Genomic DNA, 19585 nt, shown 5'->3' on the forward strand with positions numbered 1-19585 from the left:
TCTCTGCCTTTCAAATAAAATAAATAAATCCTTAAAAAAATAACAGGGTGTTGGATTCATAAAGGGACCAAATGAATAGCAGTTCTAATCATGTTGAAGGTTCACCTTTCATTAAGTCATAGCAAAAGAGTGGTCGGTAGGTATCAGAAGAAGATAAAATATGTCAGCTAGTAAGCTGTAGTTCCTCTACTACTATATATGTGAAATAAAAATCCCTGTGAGTGAAACTGGCAGAACATACAAAAATTGAGATGAGGGGGTCTATGTCTGAATAAATTATCTTGAGAAGGACAGTGCAGAATCTGGATCTCTGTGCTGTTGAAATGCACTAACCATAGCGCAGAAAGAAGTAGAGGAAATGCAGGTCATATTCTGCTGCCAAAGCAGAAGCCCTGGCTCAAGAATGTGTCCCCTTGGGAAAAAGACCACTTTTCTCCAGTATAATTGGAGCAGGGGACAGTTTCCTAATTAACAAGTTCTGTATTTTTTTTGAGTCTCTGACAACACAGGAGAAAAACTGTGGATGCCCAGGAGTCTCTTTGAGCAGTGGGGATAGCATGAGAAATCAGATGTGTCTTATACTTATTCTGAAGCAAAGATTGCTGTTTTACTTCTGTCTGTTGACAAGGAGAGAGCAGGCAACCTGTCCAGACAGGCCTACCTTGGAGACATAAGTCCATAGGTGAGAAGAGCTGGATACATAAATGGAATATTTTACATGTTAGGAAAATAATTGCCACCATCGTTAATTCTAATTTCCTTCAAAACTTTCAGGTTTGTTTTAAACTTTTGTATATATAAGAGGTTCCTTTTCAATTTCAATATAGTTGCTGAATTATCACAACTTTCCAATTCATGTTTCCTAACTTGAATAAGAATGCTGTTCGCTTGTACCTTTGAGTATTTAAAATGGAAGAAAGGGAGAATACAGAAATGATGTTGCGAGAAAAGTGGAACAAAATGACAGGGATTGTCCATTGGTGGCTACAAAGGGATCAACTCTTCAACAAATTGAAAGAATTAGGCAGGTTAGGTAGGTTTAAGATGGAGTTGTTAGAGCTAACTGCATATTGTTCTGCTTCTGTACAAATTGGCTGGGCTTGCAATAAGCTTGCAAGAAATATGACCGCTTTCATAAGATGGCTGAGCTTGCAACATGTAACCATTTTTAGGAACTATAAAGGCTGAAGTTAACAGAAAATGTACCCAACCTGCATCCTGTTACAACATTACAAGTTACCACACATTACATACCCGGCTTGACGACCCCTGCCCTTGCGTGCTCAAGCTAAAGATAAAAACCGCAAGGCACGTACAGCATGTAACTTCTTCCTGTACCCTGTAACCATTTAAGTTACCCAATGAAATTGTAACACAGTGGAAATATGCTAATGTTGTGGTTTTAAGCCTTAAATACTCTGTGAAACTGATGATCGGGGCCGCTCTCTCTGCACTGCACTAGAGGGTGCTATTGAGACGGCCCATTTGCAAATGAAATAAACTTCCCTCTTGCTCTTTGCATCGATTGGTGTGGAGCTCGTGTATCTGGGGTGCGGTCGATTTGTGGGACACCTGCTCCGGGGGTCCTACATTTTGGGGGCTCGTCCGGGATCCAAGACCCCAGACCCACGCTCCATTCTCCAATCGGAGGTAAGCTCCTTCTTTTCTGTGATTCTGTAAAATTTTCTGTTGATTGTTTCTGTAGGCGCCCTTTTGAAATTGTGCCTGTACAGGACCTGTATCTGTAGTGAGCCAGTAGTAGGAGGGGACAGACATGTCCGAGCCCCCTGGCTCAAGCCTCTGGAGGACGCTCCAGTGGCAGTTTGGGAGGAGAAGGAGGTGGACTTTTTCTCCCTCCTTCTTTGGGAGAGCCTGGCTGCTAGGCAGCCACTCCCGAGCCTGCCTGTCAGGCAGCTGCTCCCATCGGAGGTTTTGGTTTCAGTTTTGTCTCGTTCCATTGTCACGCGCAGTGTGTTTGTGTGTTTTGTAATTACGTTCTGTGTTATAATTTACTTACCTTTCTTCTTCAATATGGGACAGGGATTAACTACACCTCTAAGCCTCACTTTAGGTCATTGGAAAGAGGTCCGAGAGCGGGCCCAAAACTTGTCTGTGGGAGTGTGGAAGAAGAATTGGACAGGTTTTTGTACGTCCGAATGGCCAGCCTTCAATGTCGGGTGGCCACGGGATGGGACTTTTGACTCTCGTATTATCTTACAGGTAAAGAGCCAGGTCTGTAAGGAAGGGAAAGAGGGGCACCCGGATCAAGTGCCCTACATCTTTGTGTGGGAGGACCTGGCGCAAAACCCCCCAAAATGGGTAAAACCTTTCCTCCTTTCCAACAGGGTGGTGGCGGAGCTCGATCCCGCTACACCCGCCACCGCCCTGAGGATGGAGCCCAGTCCCGAGTCGCTGGCAGCCACCCTGGTGGCGGAGTCGAGCCCCAAATCGACTCCGCCCTCATCCGTGACACCCCTAATGTCGAAGCTCATGCATCGAGGCAATTCCCCGGTAGGAGGCTCCTCCTCAACCCTTTTCCCATTAAAGGAGCTAGACTCCCTCAAATCTAAGAAACCCTTAGTCCTCCCAGGCGGGCAGGAGGACCTCTTACTCTTTGATATCCCACCACCTTATGCCCCCCTCCCAGAAGGGCCTACGGCACCTTCCCCAGATTCTACACAGGAAGGAGGGGAGGGAGAACCGCCGGCTCGCTCGACCCATATGAGTGCCAGACTGCGTCTACGTCGAAGGGGGGGGAAGAGGACGATCAGTGGGAAGCTCAGGCTTTCCCCCTTCGCTCAGTGGGGGATCACATGCAATACTGGCCGTTTTCAGCCTCAGACTTGTATAATTGGAAAACCCATAACCCATCTTTTTCCCAAGACCCACAGGCTTTAACAGGGTTAATCGAATCTATCCTTTTGACCCACCAACCGACTTGGGATGATTGCCAGCAGCTTTTGCAGACCCTCCTGACTACGGAGGAAAGACAACGAGTTCTCACGGAAGCTCGGAAGAGCGTTCCGGGGGACAATGGTCAACCCACCCAACTGCCAAACGAAATTGATGCAACATTTCCGTTGACCAGACCAGATTGGGATTTTAATACGGCAGCCAGTAGGGAACGACTCTGTCTCTATCGCCAGATTCTCCTGACAGATCTCAGAGGGGCAGGGAGGCGCCCCACCAATTTGGCTAAGGTACGTGCCATAATCCAGGGTAAGGAAGAGACCCCAGCGGGGTTTCTGGAGAGGTTAATGGAGGGATACCGAATGTACACCCCGTTTGATCCCCAGGCCCCAGACCGACAGTCTGATGTAATAATGTCTTTCATAGGCCAGTCGGCCCCAGACATCCGGACGTGGCTGCAGAGGCTGGAGGGCCTACAGGGCTATACATTGCCGGACCTCCTAAAGGAAGCAGAAAGAATCTTCAATAAGAGAGAAACCGAGGAGGAAAAAGAGGAAAGATTACAAAAGGAGTGGGATCAGAGAGATAAAAAGAAAAATAGGGAATTAGCTAAAATCTTGGTCACCGCAGTGAACAAATCAAACAGGCAAGGTAGGTCAGGTTACGGTAGAGGTCAGACAGGGAAATACCCGGGAGACAATAATAAACCGCGGTTAGGTCGGGACCAATGCGCGTACTGCAAGGAGAAAGGACACTGGTATAGAGACTGTCCAAATAAAAATGCCACCAGAGAAAAGAGGGAAAAGGACATTCCAGTCCTTCACCTGGAGGAAGACGATGACTAGGGGGGTCAGGGCCAGGAGCCTCCCCCTGAGCCCCGGGTAACCTTAAGAGTGGGAGGCAGGCCGGTCACATTCCTAGTGGACACAGGAGCTCAACACTCTGTCCTAAACAAAAATACCGGCCTCCTTAGCTCAAAAACCTCATTTGTCCAGGGAGTGGCTGGAGGAAAGATGTACCGATGGACCACAGAACGCCAGGTAGACCTAGCCACCGGCCGGGTCACCCACTCATTTCTCCTAGTGCCAGACTGTGCATACCCCTTACTAGGAAGAGACCTACTATCCAAAGTGGGAGCCCAGATCCACTTCCAGAAGGAAGGGGCCTCAGTAGCAGACCCTAGGGGGCGTCCTCTACAAGTATTGACCCTTCAATTGGAAAATGAACATCATCTATACGACAAAAGGGGAACGGAGGCCCCGCTAGCACCTGAGTGGCTAGAAAAATTTCCGGGGTCCTGGGCAGAGACTGGAGGAATAGGATTAGCAATTCAGCAGCCACCCATAATAGTAAATGTAAAGCCCACGGCTGAACCAATATCTGTACGGCAGTACCCGATGACTAAGGAAGCAAAGGATGGAATTCGGCCCCACATTAAGAGACTATTGGATTTAAAAATACTAAAGCCTTGCCAGTCCCCCTGGAACACACCGTTATTGCCGGTAAGGAAACCAGGCACTAATGATTTCCGACCTGTGCAGGACTTATGCAAGGTAAATCGCCGGGTTGAAGATATACACCCGACAGTGCCAAATCCGTATAACTTGCTGAGTACCTTGCCCCCGTCACGTACCTGGTATACGGTGTTAGATTTAAAAGATGCTTTCTTCTGCCTGAGATTGAGCCCCCAGAGCCAACCCTTATTTGCCTTCGAGTGGAAGGATCCGGAGACCGGATTTTCAGGGCAGTTGACTTGGACACGGCTTCCTCAGGGATTCAAGAACTCGCCCACACTATTCGATGAGTCCCTACACCACGACTTGGCCAGTTTCAGAGTGAGTAACCCTCAGTGGACGCTCTTACAGTATGTGGACGACCTGCTATTGGCAGCAGAAACTGAAGCGGACTGTAAACAAGGTACGGAAGCTTTGCTTAGAAGACTAGGTGAACTGGGGTATCGCGCTTCTGCTAAAAAGGCCCAAATATGTGCCCGTCAGGTAGTCTACCTGGGCTATAAACTGGAAGGGGGCAGGAGGTGGCTTACGGAGGGGCGTAAAAAGGCGGTGGCACTCATCCCTCCACCCAAAAACCCACGCCAGTTGAGGGAATTTTTGGGGAGCGCCGGCTTCTGCCGCTTGTGGATTCCTGGGTTTGCAGAAATTGTGGCCTCTCTATATCCCCTCACACGGGCCAATTCCCCCTACATATGGGGAGAAGAACAACAACTGGCTTTCGACAAACTGAAAAAGACCCTCTTGGAAGCCCCTGCGCTGAGCCTGCCTGACCCCAACAAGCCATTCACCCTTTATATAGATGAGAAAGGGGGAATTGCAAAAGGAGTCCTGACCCAAAAATTGGGACCTTGGAAGAGGCCAGTGGCCTATTTTTCAAAAAAATTGGACAGTGTCGCCTCTGGGTGGCCTCCATGTCTCCGCATGATAGCGGTGGTGGCCACAATTGTAAAAGACTCCGACAAACTGACTTTGGGACAGCCGCTGACCGTAGTGACGTCTCACGCCATCGAGACGGTCATACGTCAGCCACCAGATTGATGGTTATCGAATGCCAGAATCACCCACTACCAGGCGATGTTGCTTAACCCCGAGTGCATTCGGTTTGAAACAACGGCCTCCCTCAATCCCGCCACGCTGCTGCCGGAGCCAGGAGACCAAATGCAGGTCAGTCATAACTGCCAACAGGTGCTGGCCGAGGTCCATGGGGCCCGTGAGGACCTGACAGATCAGCCCCTACCAGATGCCGAGTACACCTGGTATACTGATGGCAGCAGCTTCTTCCATCAAGGTGAGAGGAGGGCAGGGGCGGCAGTGGTCGACGGGAAGGTTGTTGTTTGGGCCTCTGCCTTGCCACCAGGCACTTCAGCCCAAAAAGCTGAGTTAATTGCGCTAACTCAGGCCCTAAAGCAGGCAAAGGCAAGGAGGGTAAACATTTATACGGACAGTCGGTACGCCTTTGCCACCGCACATGTGCATGGTGAAATATACAAAAGAAGGGGACTGCTAACTTCAGGAGGCAGAGAGATCAAAAATAAGCAAGAAATCCTAGACCTCCTACAGGCCCTCTTCCTACCAAAGAAGGTGAGCATCATGCATTGCCCAGGTCACCAAAAAGGAGAGGACCCAGTGGCACAAGGTAACCGGATGGCAGATGAGGTGGCCAGGGCCAGTGCCTTAGGTAGCGACGTGTTAAACTTTAACGCGCTGAACTCCCCCAGCCGGGAGCCGGGATGGACTTATACCGAACAGGATGTGGCAGCTATACAAAGGCTGGGGGGAATATATAATGAAGCTACTAAAAATTGGAAGATACAGGATAAGGTTGTGCTACCCAAAAAGGAAACTAAGAGACTAGTACAAGATTTACACAGATGGACTCACTTAGGATATAAAAAGCTAAAAACTTTGCTGGACAGAGAAGAGACTTCTCATTTTTTATTAGGGCTAGATACAGCGGTAAAGCAAACCATAGAGGCCTGCATCCCATGCGCCAAAGTAAATCCCAAATGCTCCAAAATACCTGAAGGAATAAGAGTGCGGGGAGCTAGACCAGGAACTAATTGGGAAATAGACTTCACCGAGATCCGCCCTGGCAGGTATGGGATAAAGTACCTGTTAGTGTTTGTAGACACTTTTTCTGGCTGGCCCGAAGCTTACCCGATGAAAAAGGAAACGGCACAAGTGGTGGTCAAAAAGCTGTTAGAAGAAATCTTCCCGCGGTTTGGCCTGCCTAAGGTATTGGGGTCAGATAATGGACCCGCTTTCGTCTCCCGGGTAAGTCAGTTGGTGGCCAAGGTGCTGGGGATTGATTGGAAATTACATTGTGCATACAGACCCCAGAGTTCAGGTCAGGTAGAACGTATGAACAGAACAATTAAAGAGACCCTAACTAAATTAATAGTGGAGACTGGCACTAGAGACTGGGTCGAGTTGCTGCCGATGGCTTTGTTTAGAGCTCGTAACACACCTTCTATATGTGGACTAACACCTTATGAAATATTGTATGGAGGCCCCCCACCCACGGCGGATCTGTTAGGACCCAGTATTGACTCTTTTGCAACTTCCCCTACCCTGCAGACTCGCTTCCGTGCCTTGCAGCTGATTCACAAGCACATAGGGAAGCAGCTGGCTGCTGCATATCAGTCCAAAGGCCCCGTGCTCCCACACTCGTTCCAGGCTGGGGACACCATCTACGTTCGCAGGCACCAGACCAAGAATCTTGAGCCGCGCTGGAAAGGACCTTACACAGTACTACTGACCACACCAACGGCGGTAAAGGTGGACGGAATCGCCACCTGGATTCACGTGTCGCACATCAAGAAGGCAGCAACTGAACACAGTCAAGGGACAGGCAGCCCTGCCGACAAGCCGATACTGGAATGGAGACTACAACACACTCAAAACCCCCTCAAGATAAGACTATTTCGCTCTTAGTATTCTTTTTCAGCATGGTTGTAGTAAACTCAAGTCCTCATATCCCTTATCATATTACTTGGCAGCTTATTAATTTAAGAACCGGAGCAATTGTCAATAGCACCTCTGGTTTTAATGTTCTTAGTGATTATTTTCCAGATTTGTATTTTGACCTTTGCCAACTTTTTGATGCTGATGATGTATGTGTTGGGAGGGGAGGAACCTATGTCTGTCCCGGGGGAAAGAATGGAAAATCCCTTCCAGGTTGTGGGGGCCCCGAAGTAGGATACTGTGAGAAATGGGGATGTGAAACCACTGGAAGTGCACACTGGAAACCCTCATCTTCATGGGACCTGATTACTATCAGGGCGGCTCCAGGCATAACATTTAACAACTGTGGGGGGAGGGACTGCAGTACTTGTATAAATGGGACGTTGGGTAGTTGCCACCTTCAGATCCTTCGCTTCACAGATAAGGGAAAACAGGACAAATGGGTCGGGCCTAAATCATGGGGTATATACTTGTATAGACCGGCCAGAGACCCCTTTGCCCTATTCGCCTTGAGCCGGACGGTTACTGTTGCAACCGTATCAGTTGGACCAAATAAAATATTAACAGATCAGAGGAGCCCAACCTCCCCACACTTTGCAAAGGGGAAATCTCTTGGGCAGGTACTTGTCAGAAATCGGCCCAGTCAGACGCCTGCCAGCAGTCAGTCCAGTCTGGCTTCCCCAACACCCGTTTTCCCGAATAAGCACGTAGTAGCAACGCCTCCTCCGCCCGGCCCCGAAAATTCCTCCTTACCCGGAACGGGGGATAGGCTCCTCAACCTAATACATGGGGCCTTCCAAGCATTGAATGGCTCTGACCCCAATAGGACCCGGGATTGCTGGCTGTGCCTTGCCTCACCTCCCCCTTATTATGAGGGAGTAGCTGTCGTTGGGAATTGGACCAACCATACCATTGTCCCTCCCCAGTGCTCCAATCTGCCATCCCACCGACTAACTCTTACAGAAGTATCAGGACAGGGACTTTGCATAGGCTCCATCCCCCCTCAATATCAGGGCCTCTGTAATAAAACTATGACTCTCAAACCAGGCACCTATTATTTAACAGGACCAAATGGGACATTTTGGGCATGCAATACAGGCCTAACCCCCTGCTTGGCAGGACAAGCTCATAATCAAACTCATGAATGGTGCGTCATGGTTGAAGTATGGCCTCGGGTCACACTACATGACCCTGAGGAAGTCTACCGACAATATGAGGGAAATCTCCGGCTCCCTAGGGAACACCTATCCATAACGCTAGCTCTCATATTGGGAGGACTCACAGTCGGGGGCATCGGAGCAGGCATAGGTACCGGAGCCACTGCTCTGTCAAAGACAAATCAGTTTCACCTGTTACAGCAAGCTATGCATTCAGATTTACAAGCTTTAGAAGAATCCGTCAGTGCCTTGGAAAAGTCCCTAACTTCACTTTCCGAGGTAGTATTACAAAATAGAAGGGGGCTGGACCTGGTATTTTTAAAGGAAGGGGGACTCTGTGCAGCCCTAAAGGAAGAGTGTTGTTTCTATGCGGATCACACTGGAGTGGTCAGAGATAGCATGGCAAAATTAAGGGAAAGACTAAAACAACGACAGAGCCATTTTGAGGCAGGACAGTCATGGTTTCAGAGCTGGTTTTACTCATCCCCTTGGTTAACAACCCTAATTTCCACCATTACAGGACCCTTAATAATATTACTTTTAATTTTAACCTTTGGACCCTGCATAATAAATAGGCTTCTTCAGTTTATTAAAAGTAGATTGTCTATCACCCACGCCTTGGTCCTGACCCAGCAATACCAAAGTTTAAAAACGGAGGACATAGAAGAAAAATTTCAGGATACAGCTATTCCTTAAATTTTAAGATTAAAATTTGCCAAAAACAAGAGGAGGGAATGAAAGAATTAGACAGGTTAGGTAGGTTTAAGATGGAGTTGTTTGAGCTAACTGCATATTGTTCTGCTTCTGTACAAATTGGCTGGGCTTGCAATAAGCTTGCAAGAAATATGACCGCTTTCATAAGATGGCTGAGCTTGCAACATGTAACCATTTTTAGGAACTATAAAGGCTGAAGTTAACAGAAAATGTACCCAACCTGCATCCTGTTACAACATTACAAGTTACCACACATTACATACCCGGCTTGACGACCCCTGCCCTTGCTTGCTCAAGCTAAAGATAAAAACCGCAAGGCACGTACAGCATGTAACTTCTTCCTGTACCCTGTAACCATTTAAGTTACCCAATGAAATTGTAACACAGTGGAAATATGCTAATGTTGTGGTTTTAAGCCTTAAATACTCTGTGAAACTGATGATCGGGGCCGCTCTCTCTGCACTGCACTAGAGGGTGCTGTTGAGACGGCCCATTTGCAAATGAAATAAACTTCCCTCTTGCTCTTTGCATCGATTGGTGTGGAGCTCATGTATCTGGGGTGTGGTCGATTTGTGGGACACCTGCTCCGGGGGTCCTACAAAATCTGACAGAGAAGCTCTATTGATCTGTCCAAATATTGCAGTGTCATATCTTAATATTTTCATTTTAAAACTTTGCGTTAAGGAAGATGTTATTCAGTTACCATGGGCAACAGGGACCTTATCAGCAAACTTGGTGCACAGGATACATTTTCATTGTAATACAAACTCAGCATTTGACAAGGTTGCTTTGGCAGTCACCTCCTTATCAGAGTGATTCACAGCAGGGCAAGTTACTAGCTCTTAAAACACAGTTTTATCCTTCCCTGATGTCTACTTTATTCTAGTGGTTTTAAAAATGCCTTTTCAGGGAGCACTTTTGGCATCTCCAAAACCACAGGATCTGGTTTCTTGTTGTCTTGTCACTACAGCTTTGTCTCCTACCTCTTTGGTGACACTTTCGTTACCCATGCTTTTTCTCAGGGGGACTGATAATTCAATGTGTGGCATTATGAATATCCTCCTCACTAACTCTTTGATTTTAGCTGCATCTGCATTCAGTTCAGTTTCCAAAGAATAGGTTACACTATCCAGTCAGTCAATGCTATTGGATGCTTATCCTATTTATTCATTTGGAATTCATCCATTTTATAAAAAAAAATTATTTTGTGCCCTGCACCCGCATGGGAGACCAGGAGAAGCACCTGGATCCTGGCTTCGGATCAGCGAGATGCACCGGCCACAGCGGCCACTGGAGGGTGAACCAGCGGCAAAAAGGAAGACCTTTCTCTCTGTCTCTCTCTCTCACTATCCACTCTGCCTGTCAAAAAAAATTCTTTTGTGGATCTAATCATGGTGCAAAAGATATTTCTCTACTTGAACCTGCCAGTTGACTTATTTCTATTAATGAACTCTGGAATTGTTGCATTTAACCCACCCCTGGGAAAGAAAGGTGCTGAAGTGAGATTAGTATGCCTGGTCCAGTTACTAAATTTAGAGTTAATATAAAAACACAATCAGGTCAACCAGCTACTATATGCCAGAAGCTACGAAGGAAATAAAAGCAAGCTTGAATCCAACAGTGATATGCTCAAGAACTTTGTTGTAAAATCAATGAACAAAATATTAAAGTCTTCTGGATATCTGAAAGAAAATTCTATTTAAAAGGTGGCAATATTAGGAGAAAATTATGGCTCACCTCCTCAAATAATTAATTCAAGCCTTAATATCATACATCAGTAAAGTATAACAGAGTCTGGTACAATCTAAGCAAATACTGCTTTAAAAGCATCTAGTTTTCCTTATCCTGCATCTCACTTTACTATCATTTCCTAGTTTTATTTTCCTTCTGAAAAACATTAAAGCTTTCTTAAAAGACAACTATAGCTATAAGCAACAATGAACTGATCAGCTCCTGTCCTGACTTTAGATGTACAATGTAATACTTTATCCTTTTTAGTATTAGTTGTTGTTGTTGTTCTAGTACTATTGGTTGAACTCAGTAATTAACACACACTTATTCTTAGGTGTTTAAATTTTAACTGAAAAGTGATCCCTGTTAAATCTAAGAGTGGAAAAAGAGAGGGAGGAGATGAACAATTTGGAACATGCTCAATCAGACTGGCCGCAAATGGTGGAGTTAGAAATGTGCCAGGGGATTCCAACACAATCCCATCAAGATGGCATGTACCAATGCCATCGCACTAGTCCAAGTGATCAATTTCAGCTCACAATTGATAGCTCTGATAGGTCTAAGAGTCAAAGAGATCACACAAACAAGTATCTGCTAATACTAACTGATAGAATCAAAAAGGGAGAGAAAGATCCAACATGGGAAGTGGGATACACAGCAGACTCATAGAATGGCAGATGTCATAAACAACACTCTGGCCTCAGAATCAGCCCTCAAGGCATTCAGATCTGGCTGAAGAGCCCATGAGAGTATAGCAGGTATGGAAAGCCAAGATATCATGGAAAAAAAAAAGACCTAAATGAATGATCTCTGTGAGTGAGATCCCAGTGGAAAGAACAGGGCCATCAAAGAAGGAGGTACCCTTCTCCGAAGGGAGGAGAGAACTTCCACTTTGACTATGACCCTATCGGAATAAGATCAAAGTCAGCGAACTCTAAAGGCTTCCATAGCCCTGGCAACTCATGACTAGAGCCTAGGGAGATTACTAATGCCATGAACAGGAGTGTCAAATTGTTAAATCAGCAACAGGAGTCACTGTGTACTTACACCCCATGTGGGATCTGTCCCTAATGTGTCGTCTAAAGCGAAGTGATGCTATAACTAGTACTGAAACAGTATTTTTATACTTTGCGTTTCTGTGTGGGCACAAACTGATGAGGTCTTTACTAATTATATATTGAAGTGATCTTCTGTATATAAAGAGAATTGGAAATGAAAAAAAAAACCAACCTGGTGTTAAAATGGAAATGGCATAGAAAATTAATTAATTTGAAAAAAAAATTATGTAGGTTCTCTGTCTTTAATGTGCTGTACATTGCTATTTAATGCTATAATTAGTAATCCAATGGTAGTTTTTTTCAATTTATGTTGCTATATGGGCAAAATGTTGAAATCTTTACCTAATATATACTAAACTGATCTTCTGTATACAAAGAGAATTGAAAATGAATCTTTACATGAATGGAAGGGGAAAGGGAGCAGGAAAGGGGAGGGTTGCGGGCGGGAGGGAAGTTATAGGAGGGGGGAAGCCATTGTAACCCATAAGCTGTACTTTGGAAATTTATATTCATTAAATAAAAGTTTAATAAAAAAATATAAAAAGACAACTATAGCTGTCGTAGGTATTGTTAAAAGCCTAATTTCCAGGTTAGTTTTAAAATAAAATACTATTTACTCTGGAAAATAGTTTAAATAGCTTTTTATTTAAGGGAGTCCTAGCAATTGGCTTTTAATATCCATCACTAAAATGTAATGGGAAAGGTTTTCTGGCAACACAAATGTAATCATAAAATTGAATGCCCAAGCAGGTTTCCTTAGGGCTTTCTAATGGCAAAGATAACAGGGCTTAGATGCAGAAGATACTGGAAAATAAAGACCAAAGCCCTAGTTGTCACAACTGCTTTCAAAACTGATGCCTTCCTGCTGTTATTTTATTACCCATTCTGTAATCATCATTTTATATTCTAAGAACAAACCCACTACTAGATAACATAAATATTAGGCTTTATTTCAACTGAGCTGCTAAATTCAAGTGACCACTTCATAAAACCAGAAGACCAACTAGTCGGCTAATGTCATACACATATTGTTAAGAGATCCTAATTATGAGATAAACAACTTGTCCCATCAATACAAATTTTGTTAAAAAATGTTTCTAGGGGCTACAACTGAAATCAGCTTAAAACATTAAACACCCAAAAACTCATGAGGTTGATTAACAAGGTAATTTTTTGGGAGTGAGGGCCACAAGGCCAAAGAAAACTACATCTTGCCATGGAATGGTCAAAGCTGATCATCAGTAAATTATGTATTTTTTTCTGCTACCAGTCTAACAGAAGGTTGGAAGGACAGAAAAATTCTCAGACTGACAAGTCTCTGGAGAGAATCAAAACTGCCTGTATTAGCTTAAGTCTCGAATTCTCTCAGTACTCTCCATTAAAAACAAGTATGCTTTCTCTTAGATTACCTTTTAATCTGAGATTTAAGCACAAAAATTAATGCAAAAAAGAGGGCCTTATCCAAACTGCCATGTGAAAATCTATGACAAAACCAACATCTGAAAATAACATCTATAACCCAATTCAAAGCAAATATCTTTGGAATCTGAAGACTGTAATCTGCTATAGTAACTTTTTGACTTGTGACTTTACAACACCAAGATAATACCTAATGTGACTCACACTTCAAAATACTAATCTGGGTAAAAAACACTTAAAATTCCTAAATAATCATAATAACTTGATAGAAAATAATACAACTATGTATAAATACAAAACCATGCTGAAGCTCATATACAAAATTGTAGTGGTCCCTGTCTTGGGCACAGTGTGAACTATGGAAGCACTGTTTATTACATAGGTTTGATGTGTTATTGGAATTGGGGGGAAAGGCTATAAAAGGTGAATTCCATCAACATTTCATCTGAATTCCTCTTCAATCTGTCAATAAAATTGGTAGTACTTACTTTGTAAAATCACTTGCAATTTCAGCTGGAAAATGTCACTTTGTAGTTCCAGATAATATCCACATATTAAAGCATTATTTAAAAAACAAGGAAAAAAATATTTCAATCTGGTTTCAAGAGACTCATACCTAAGTAGACTGCTGGTGAAAAACAATTTAAAAAACTATAAAGTATTTACTCCTCCCTCCCTCCCCTTGTTGACATGAATTCATCCTTTGTTAAGGAATTTGGTGTGATGCCTACAATTCTTCAGAAAGAAACAGATTCAGAGAGGTTTCAGTTTCGAAAATTAGAATCTATAAAGTTAGAGCTAAAAAATAAGACTACAAAAAGACATCCCAAGATTAAGCAGAGGAAGAAGAAAAACTGCAGAATCTGAAAGGTAGTTTGATGGGGTGGTATATCCAGACACTGTTCATTTCTGTGAAGAGTAAGAATAAAGATATAATGTGCCTACGTTGCTAAACAGCCAATATTCTATCAGACTATTTGCTGGGTCAAAACATACTTGCTTAAAACAACTATCGTAATTCTTGATAGCTTGACAAATTTAAAACATCCCCTCCAGCTAGCGGGCTCAGAACCAGGGCCTAGCTCAAGCCAGTCCCCATCGTTCAGGAGCCCCGAAACCGCCCCCGGCATGTACCGACGCCGAGCCCACCTCCCCTTCTGAACACCCGGTGAGAGCCCCCAACCGGACCCTAAGAGCGACGTCCTCCCAGCACCGCACCATGCGGCTCCGAGGCGCGGCCCCGTGAGAGTGGACGCGCGGCCGCTCCGCCATGTTGTGCCGCTGGCCGCGCGCCCGGCCCGCCTGCCCAAGATGGCTGCGGCAGGCGAGCCCCAGCGAAATCCGAGGCCGCTCCCCTCCGCCAACACCGCGGGGACGCAGCGGCCACCTCGTGCGCCTTCTTTAAAGAGGTCCCGCCGCAGCCTCGCACGACGCTAGTGTCCAAGCCCCCCGCTACCCGTGAACTCTGTCCACCTTCCACCCAACATCTCTTCCTATGAAACTCTCACCATCATTTTAATGTTGTCAGTGATGCCTAAGGTCTTAAAATGCTACTCAATAAATATGGTAAAACTAGAATGAGCATAACACTTGTGTTAACATAATAATAAAGTGACACATTTTATCATGTATATTCATATTTGTAAATCTATACAGAATGCAAATAGCACTGTAATTTTTTTCATAAAATTATAATTTACCATGTATAATATAACCATACTTTAATCATTGATATTGTTATAAACATGAGAAAATAAGCTTTACCAAAACTATCTTTCTTGAGGAAACCATTGTGGTACAGTGGCTTAAGCTATCACTTAGGACACCTGAATACTAGATCAGAATTTCAGTTCAAGTCCTAGTTACTGCATGCTTCTGACCATCTTCATCCTGCTGCTCATGCACCTGGAAGTAACACATGATGGCTCCTTGATGTACATATGGGAGACTTGAATTGAGCTCCCAGGTCCTGTTTTGCCAGGCACAGCCTCAGGTTTTGTGGGCATCTAGAGGGGTGAACCAGTGGTGGAAGATAACCCTCTCTCTCTCTCTCTCTCTCACATACACCCACACTTCGTGTGTGTATGTTTGTGTATTTAAAAATAGCATTTGAGTTTGTGCAGGTGGCTTCTGTCTGTCATTATAGTCGTTCTGTTTTATGTGCATGTCTAACCTAAGCCCAGAGATTTTATCAATCTTTTGATTTCTGGTTCATTTAATTGTGGTATTTTCCTCACCATGATCCAGGATTACATATGTGCATTGGAAAGAAAGGTGAAAGACAGAATAAAAGAAATGAATGCCAGCCACATTTTCTGTCTTCTGAGACTGTTCATGGGCTTCACCTTCAGACTAAGTATCCACAGGTTGTCACTTTTTAGAGTGAGAACTGAGCTGTACATCCAGATTTTAAGTATTTACCTTGTTCAATAAAGGATGTGATTATTCTTTACACTCTAACAGAATTATAGGCGACCATGCTCAAACTTTGGTCTATTCCATTTCTCACACATCAGTAGAATTTTATTATAAAATCGGTGATCATGAAATGATCAGACTGCCAGATTACAGAAAAATATATGATGTGAAATTCAGTTTAAAATGTAAATATACAATAAATGATAATTTGGTGTTCTTACATATGGTGTAGACCACCTAATCTGGGGAATTTAGGCAACTCTTCAAAAGAAATTATGTAAGTGATTGTACTTCATCTGTTAATGATCTTCCACATCAACCATGTTTTTCCCTCATTCTGGCTGCATGTTACCCAAGAGCCTCATTTTAAAAAGACAGCAACTGAAGATCTGTGAGATCAAGTCTGTTTCAGGGAATGGTGGGCAATTACAGGATGAAGGATACAAGTTAGAGAGAATCATCTAAATCACATTGTCACAGGATGTCTTCTTTGTAGGAATCATGCTTCTCTGCAGTGCATACATGGCGATTTTCTTAGCTAACCACCAGAAAAGACCGGAGTACCTTCACAGCTTGAGCATTTTCCCAAGAACCTCTCCAGCAAAAAGGGCTACCCATACTGTCCTGCTGTTAGTTTCTTTGTGATCATGTAACTGTGTGGATATCATCATCTCATCCTTCTCAACTGTATTGTGGAAATATGATACAACTGTCCTGGGTGTCCAGAGACTTGTGGGAAATGTCTATGCCACTGTTAGTCCTTTTGTGTTTATTAGTGCTGATAAAAGAATAATTAGTATTCTACAAAACATGATTGATATGACATCCATTTTAACAAGTTGATGAAACAAATATGAAAACACAGATCATAACATCCATTAAATATTTTATTTTAAAGTATAATTTATACATGTAGATTTTTACTTGTGTTTTTAACTTTGCATCTATTTTTTTTTTACTTTGACACTGCCAAAGACCATGTGCATCTCTTATTTCAATGGTCTTCATGAGTTGAGGCTTTTTCCTCTTGCACTTTCTTAACTTACTTCAAAAAAAAATCTTCTTTCTCTTTTTGGTGTATGCACCTATGAATTTCCTTTTGGTATCTAATCCCAAGATCTTCTTTTCTTTTAAGAAGTAAAGAAATGATCTTCTTACTACAGAAAGTAGTCTGAATTTACTTTTCTTTGTTGAAAGCATATTAACTCAGTATCAGATTCTACAGTAATGACACTTTCTCTGTGATCCATCAATATTTCTTTCTATTTTCACACTATACAACTATGGGAATTTTGCTCTTTATAGATTGTCATCCTCCTTTTTTCACTTTTGTCACTCTTGTTTTCCTCTTTGATGTTACAAAGTATGAATATTAGTTAAGTATTTTTATTAAATTTTCACTTTTTGACAATAAACTTCTGAATTCATGGACTTGTGTCTTGTGATCAAGTTTCAAAACTTACACAATATAAATAATTAGAATACTGCCTTTTATTTTGTTTCCATCATTCAGAGAAATAATCACATTGTTTAATTCCTTCTCATTCTAACCTTTTATATGTAATGTTTCTATTTAAATACTGATATCTGGTTTCTAAAATGGAAATTCATCCTTTGTCCCCTGGGTAATATGTTGCCCATTTATTTCTCTGCTTACTTAGTTAAATTTTTAAATAAATTACTGAAAATGATTTATGTTCATATAGTCCTTTCTTTGTTGTTTACATAATGATTGACTTTTAATGAATCAATGGAAATGGTTAATTTCTGTTGTGATTTTTCTCTCTTGATACATTTGAAACTGTATGATACTTTTCTTTTTTAAAATATTTATTTATTTATTTATTTATTTGAAAGTCAGTGTTACAAAGAGAAGGGAAGGCAAAGAAAGAGAGAGAAAGAGATCTTCCAGCTGCTGGTTCATTCTCCAATTGTTCTCAGAGGCCAGAGCTATGCTGATCCAAAGCCAAGTGCCAGGAGTTTCCTCCAGGTCTCTCATTTGGTGCAGGGGCCCAAGGACTTGGATCATCCTCTACTGCCTTCCCCGGGCATAGCAAGAGAAATGGAGCATCAGGGACTCAAACTGGTGCCCATATGGGATGCCAGCACTGCAGGTGGCAGCTCCATCTGCCATGCCACAGAGCCAGCCCTGATATTTTTCTTGTTAATAAATCTTTTTGTTATTAACTTGAAGCCATCACCTATTAAGTTGATAAATGTTTAATGGCTTATAATAATGCCTAGTTTGTATATTCTGTTTACCACTCTATTCCATCAAATTACTTTGGTTCGTACCATCTGAAAATGTTACTTTCATTTTGTATTCATTGTTATTAAATTTATATAGTCCTTCATTTAAGCCTAAAATACTTTATAACTTATCTTATAGCTGTTCTACTACAAACATATGTAAATTTTCTCTCAATAACTTAATTTTATACAGACATCATATCTGACAGTTGTGGTTGTTTTCCTTTAATCGTATCATCATGCTATCTTCTCTGACTGCCATTGTTTTGTCGCAAAAAAATCAGCTGTTAATCTCTTTGATTAATATTTGTGCATCAAAGGTTGAGTCCAAGCTGCTCCTTTTCCAATCCAGTGCCATGCTTATGCTCCTGGGAATGCAGCAGAAGATGGAGCATTGTCCTAATTCCCCTAACTCTGTGACTTACCACTGTGATCCATAACAATTTCCCCCACAATACTGTTCTTGAGTGAGAATTTTTTTTTTTAATTTTTGACAGGCAGAGTGGACAGTGAGAGAGAGACAGAGAGAAAGGTCTTCCTTTTGCCGTTGGTTCACCCTCCAATGGCCGCCGCGGTAGCGCGCTGCGGCCGGCGCATCGCGCTGTTCCGATGGCAGGAGCCAGGTGCTTCTCCTGGTCTCCCATGGGGTGCAGGGCCCAAGGACTTGGACCATCCTCCACTGCACTCCCTGGCCACAGCAGAGAGCTGGCCTGGAAGAGGGGCAACCGGGACAGGATCAGTGCCCCGACCGGGACTAGAACCTGGTGTGCCGGCGCCGCAAGGCGGAGGATTAGCCTGTTGAGCCACGGCTCCGGCTTGAGTGAGAATTTACTCAGCTCTTGTTTGAGGGTGCCAAGCACTGAAGAATGAAATTTAGTGAGGGTGGTTATTTTTTTAGCTCCTCAGATTTTAAGTCTTTCTGGATAATGAGAACATCACGTGGTGCCTGTGAGGCAGGGACTGCCCACTGTTGGCTGCACAAGTAACTACATGACCAGAATAACTCCAATGTCCTCCAGAGTGCACCTCACAGAGAAACTGACCCCTGGTTTCTCTGCTACCTCTGGAATAAATATCCAGAAATTCAAGTTTCTGAGAAGTTCCACTGCAAAGTCACCATACCTGTCTCTGTCCCTAACTTGCCTCACCACTGTGCCCCTTCCTGCATCCATCCCTTCTTTGGGTACAGGGCCATGTCCTCCACTCACCTTTATCCATAAGACCTCCACCATCCTGCCACACTGCTAACTTTGAATCAAATGCCTTGTTTATAGTCAACTTGACCACCCTACCCATTCTGTCCAAGATTTTTTTTAATCTGAAATAATTTGTACTTCCTGGAACCTATTTGTCCACATGTATTTGTCCACATGTCTCTGCTCCAACAAACTATCAGCTTCCCACAGGCAGATCATGAGGGGAATAATTCCTCAGTATGTGGGGAAATTAG

At 43.4% G+C, this 19585-nt stretch overlaps 1 protein-coding gene across 1 annotated transcript; it reads left to right on the forward strand.

The window, feature by feature from the left end:
- Positions 1 to 7372: 7372 nt before the first annotated feature.
- On the forward strand, positions 7373 to 9226 carry LOC133754133 (MLV-related proviral Env polyprotein-like; the record flags this gene model as incomplete). The annotated part of the gene is made up of 2 exons (XM_062184694.1): positions 7373 to 7984; positions 8093 to 9226. Coding segments are annotated over exons 1-2 (1746 nt in total), but the record flags the coding sequence as incomplete, so codon positions are not given.
- Between the last annotated feature and the right edge of the window lie 10359 nt (positions 9227 to 19585).

This window comes from Lepus europaeus, chromosome Y (genome assembly GCF_033115175.1).
Source record: "Lepus europaeus isolate LE1 chromosome Y, mLepTim1.pri, whole genome shotgun sequence".
Classification (NCBI taxonomy): Eukaryota; Metazoa; Chordata; class Mammalia; order Lagomorpha; family Leporidae; genus Lepus; species Lepus europaeus.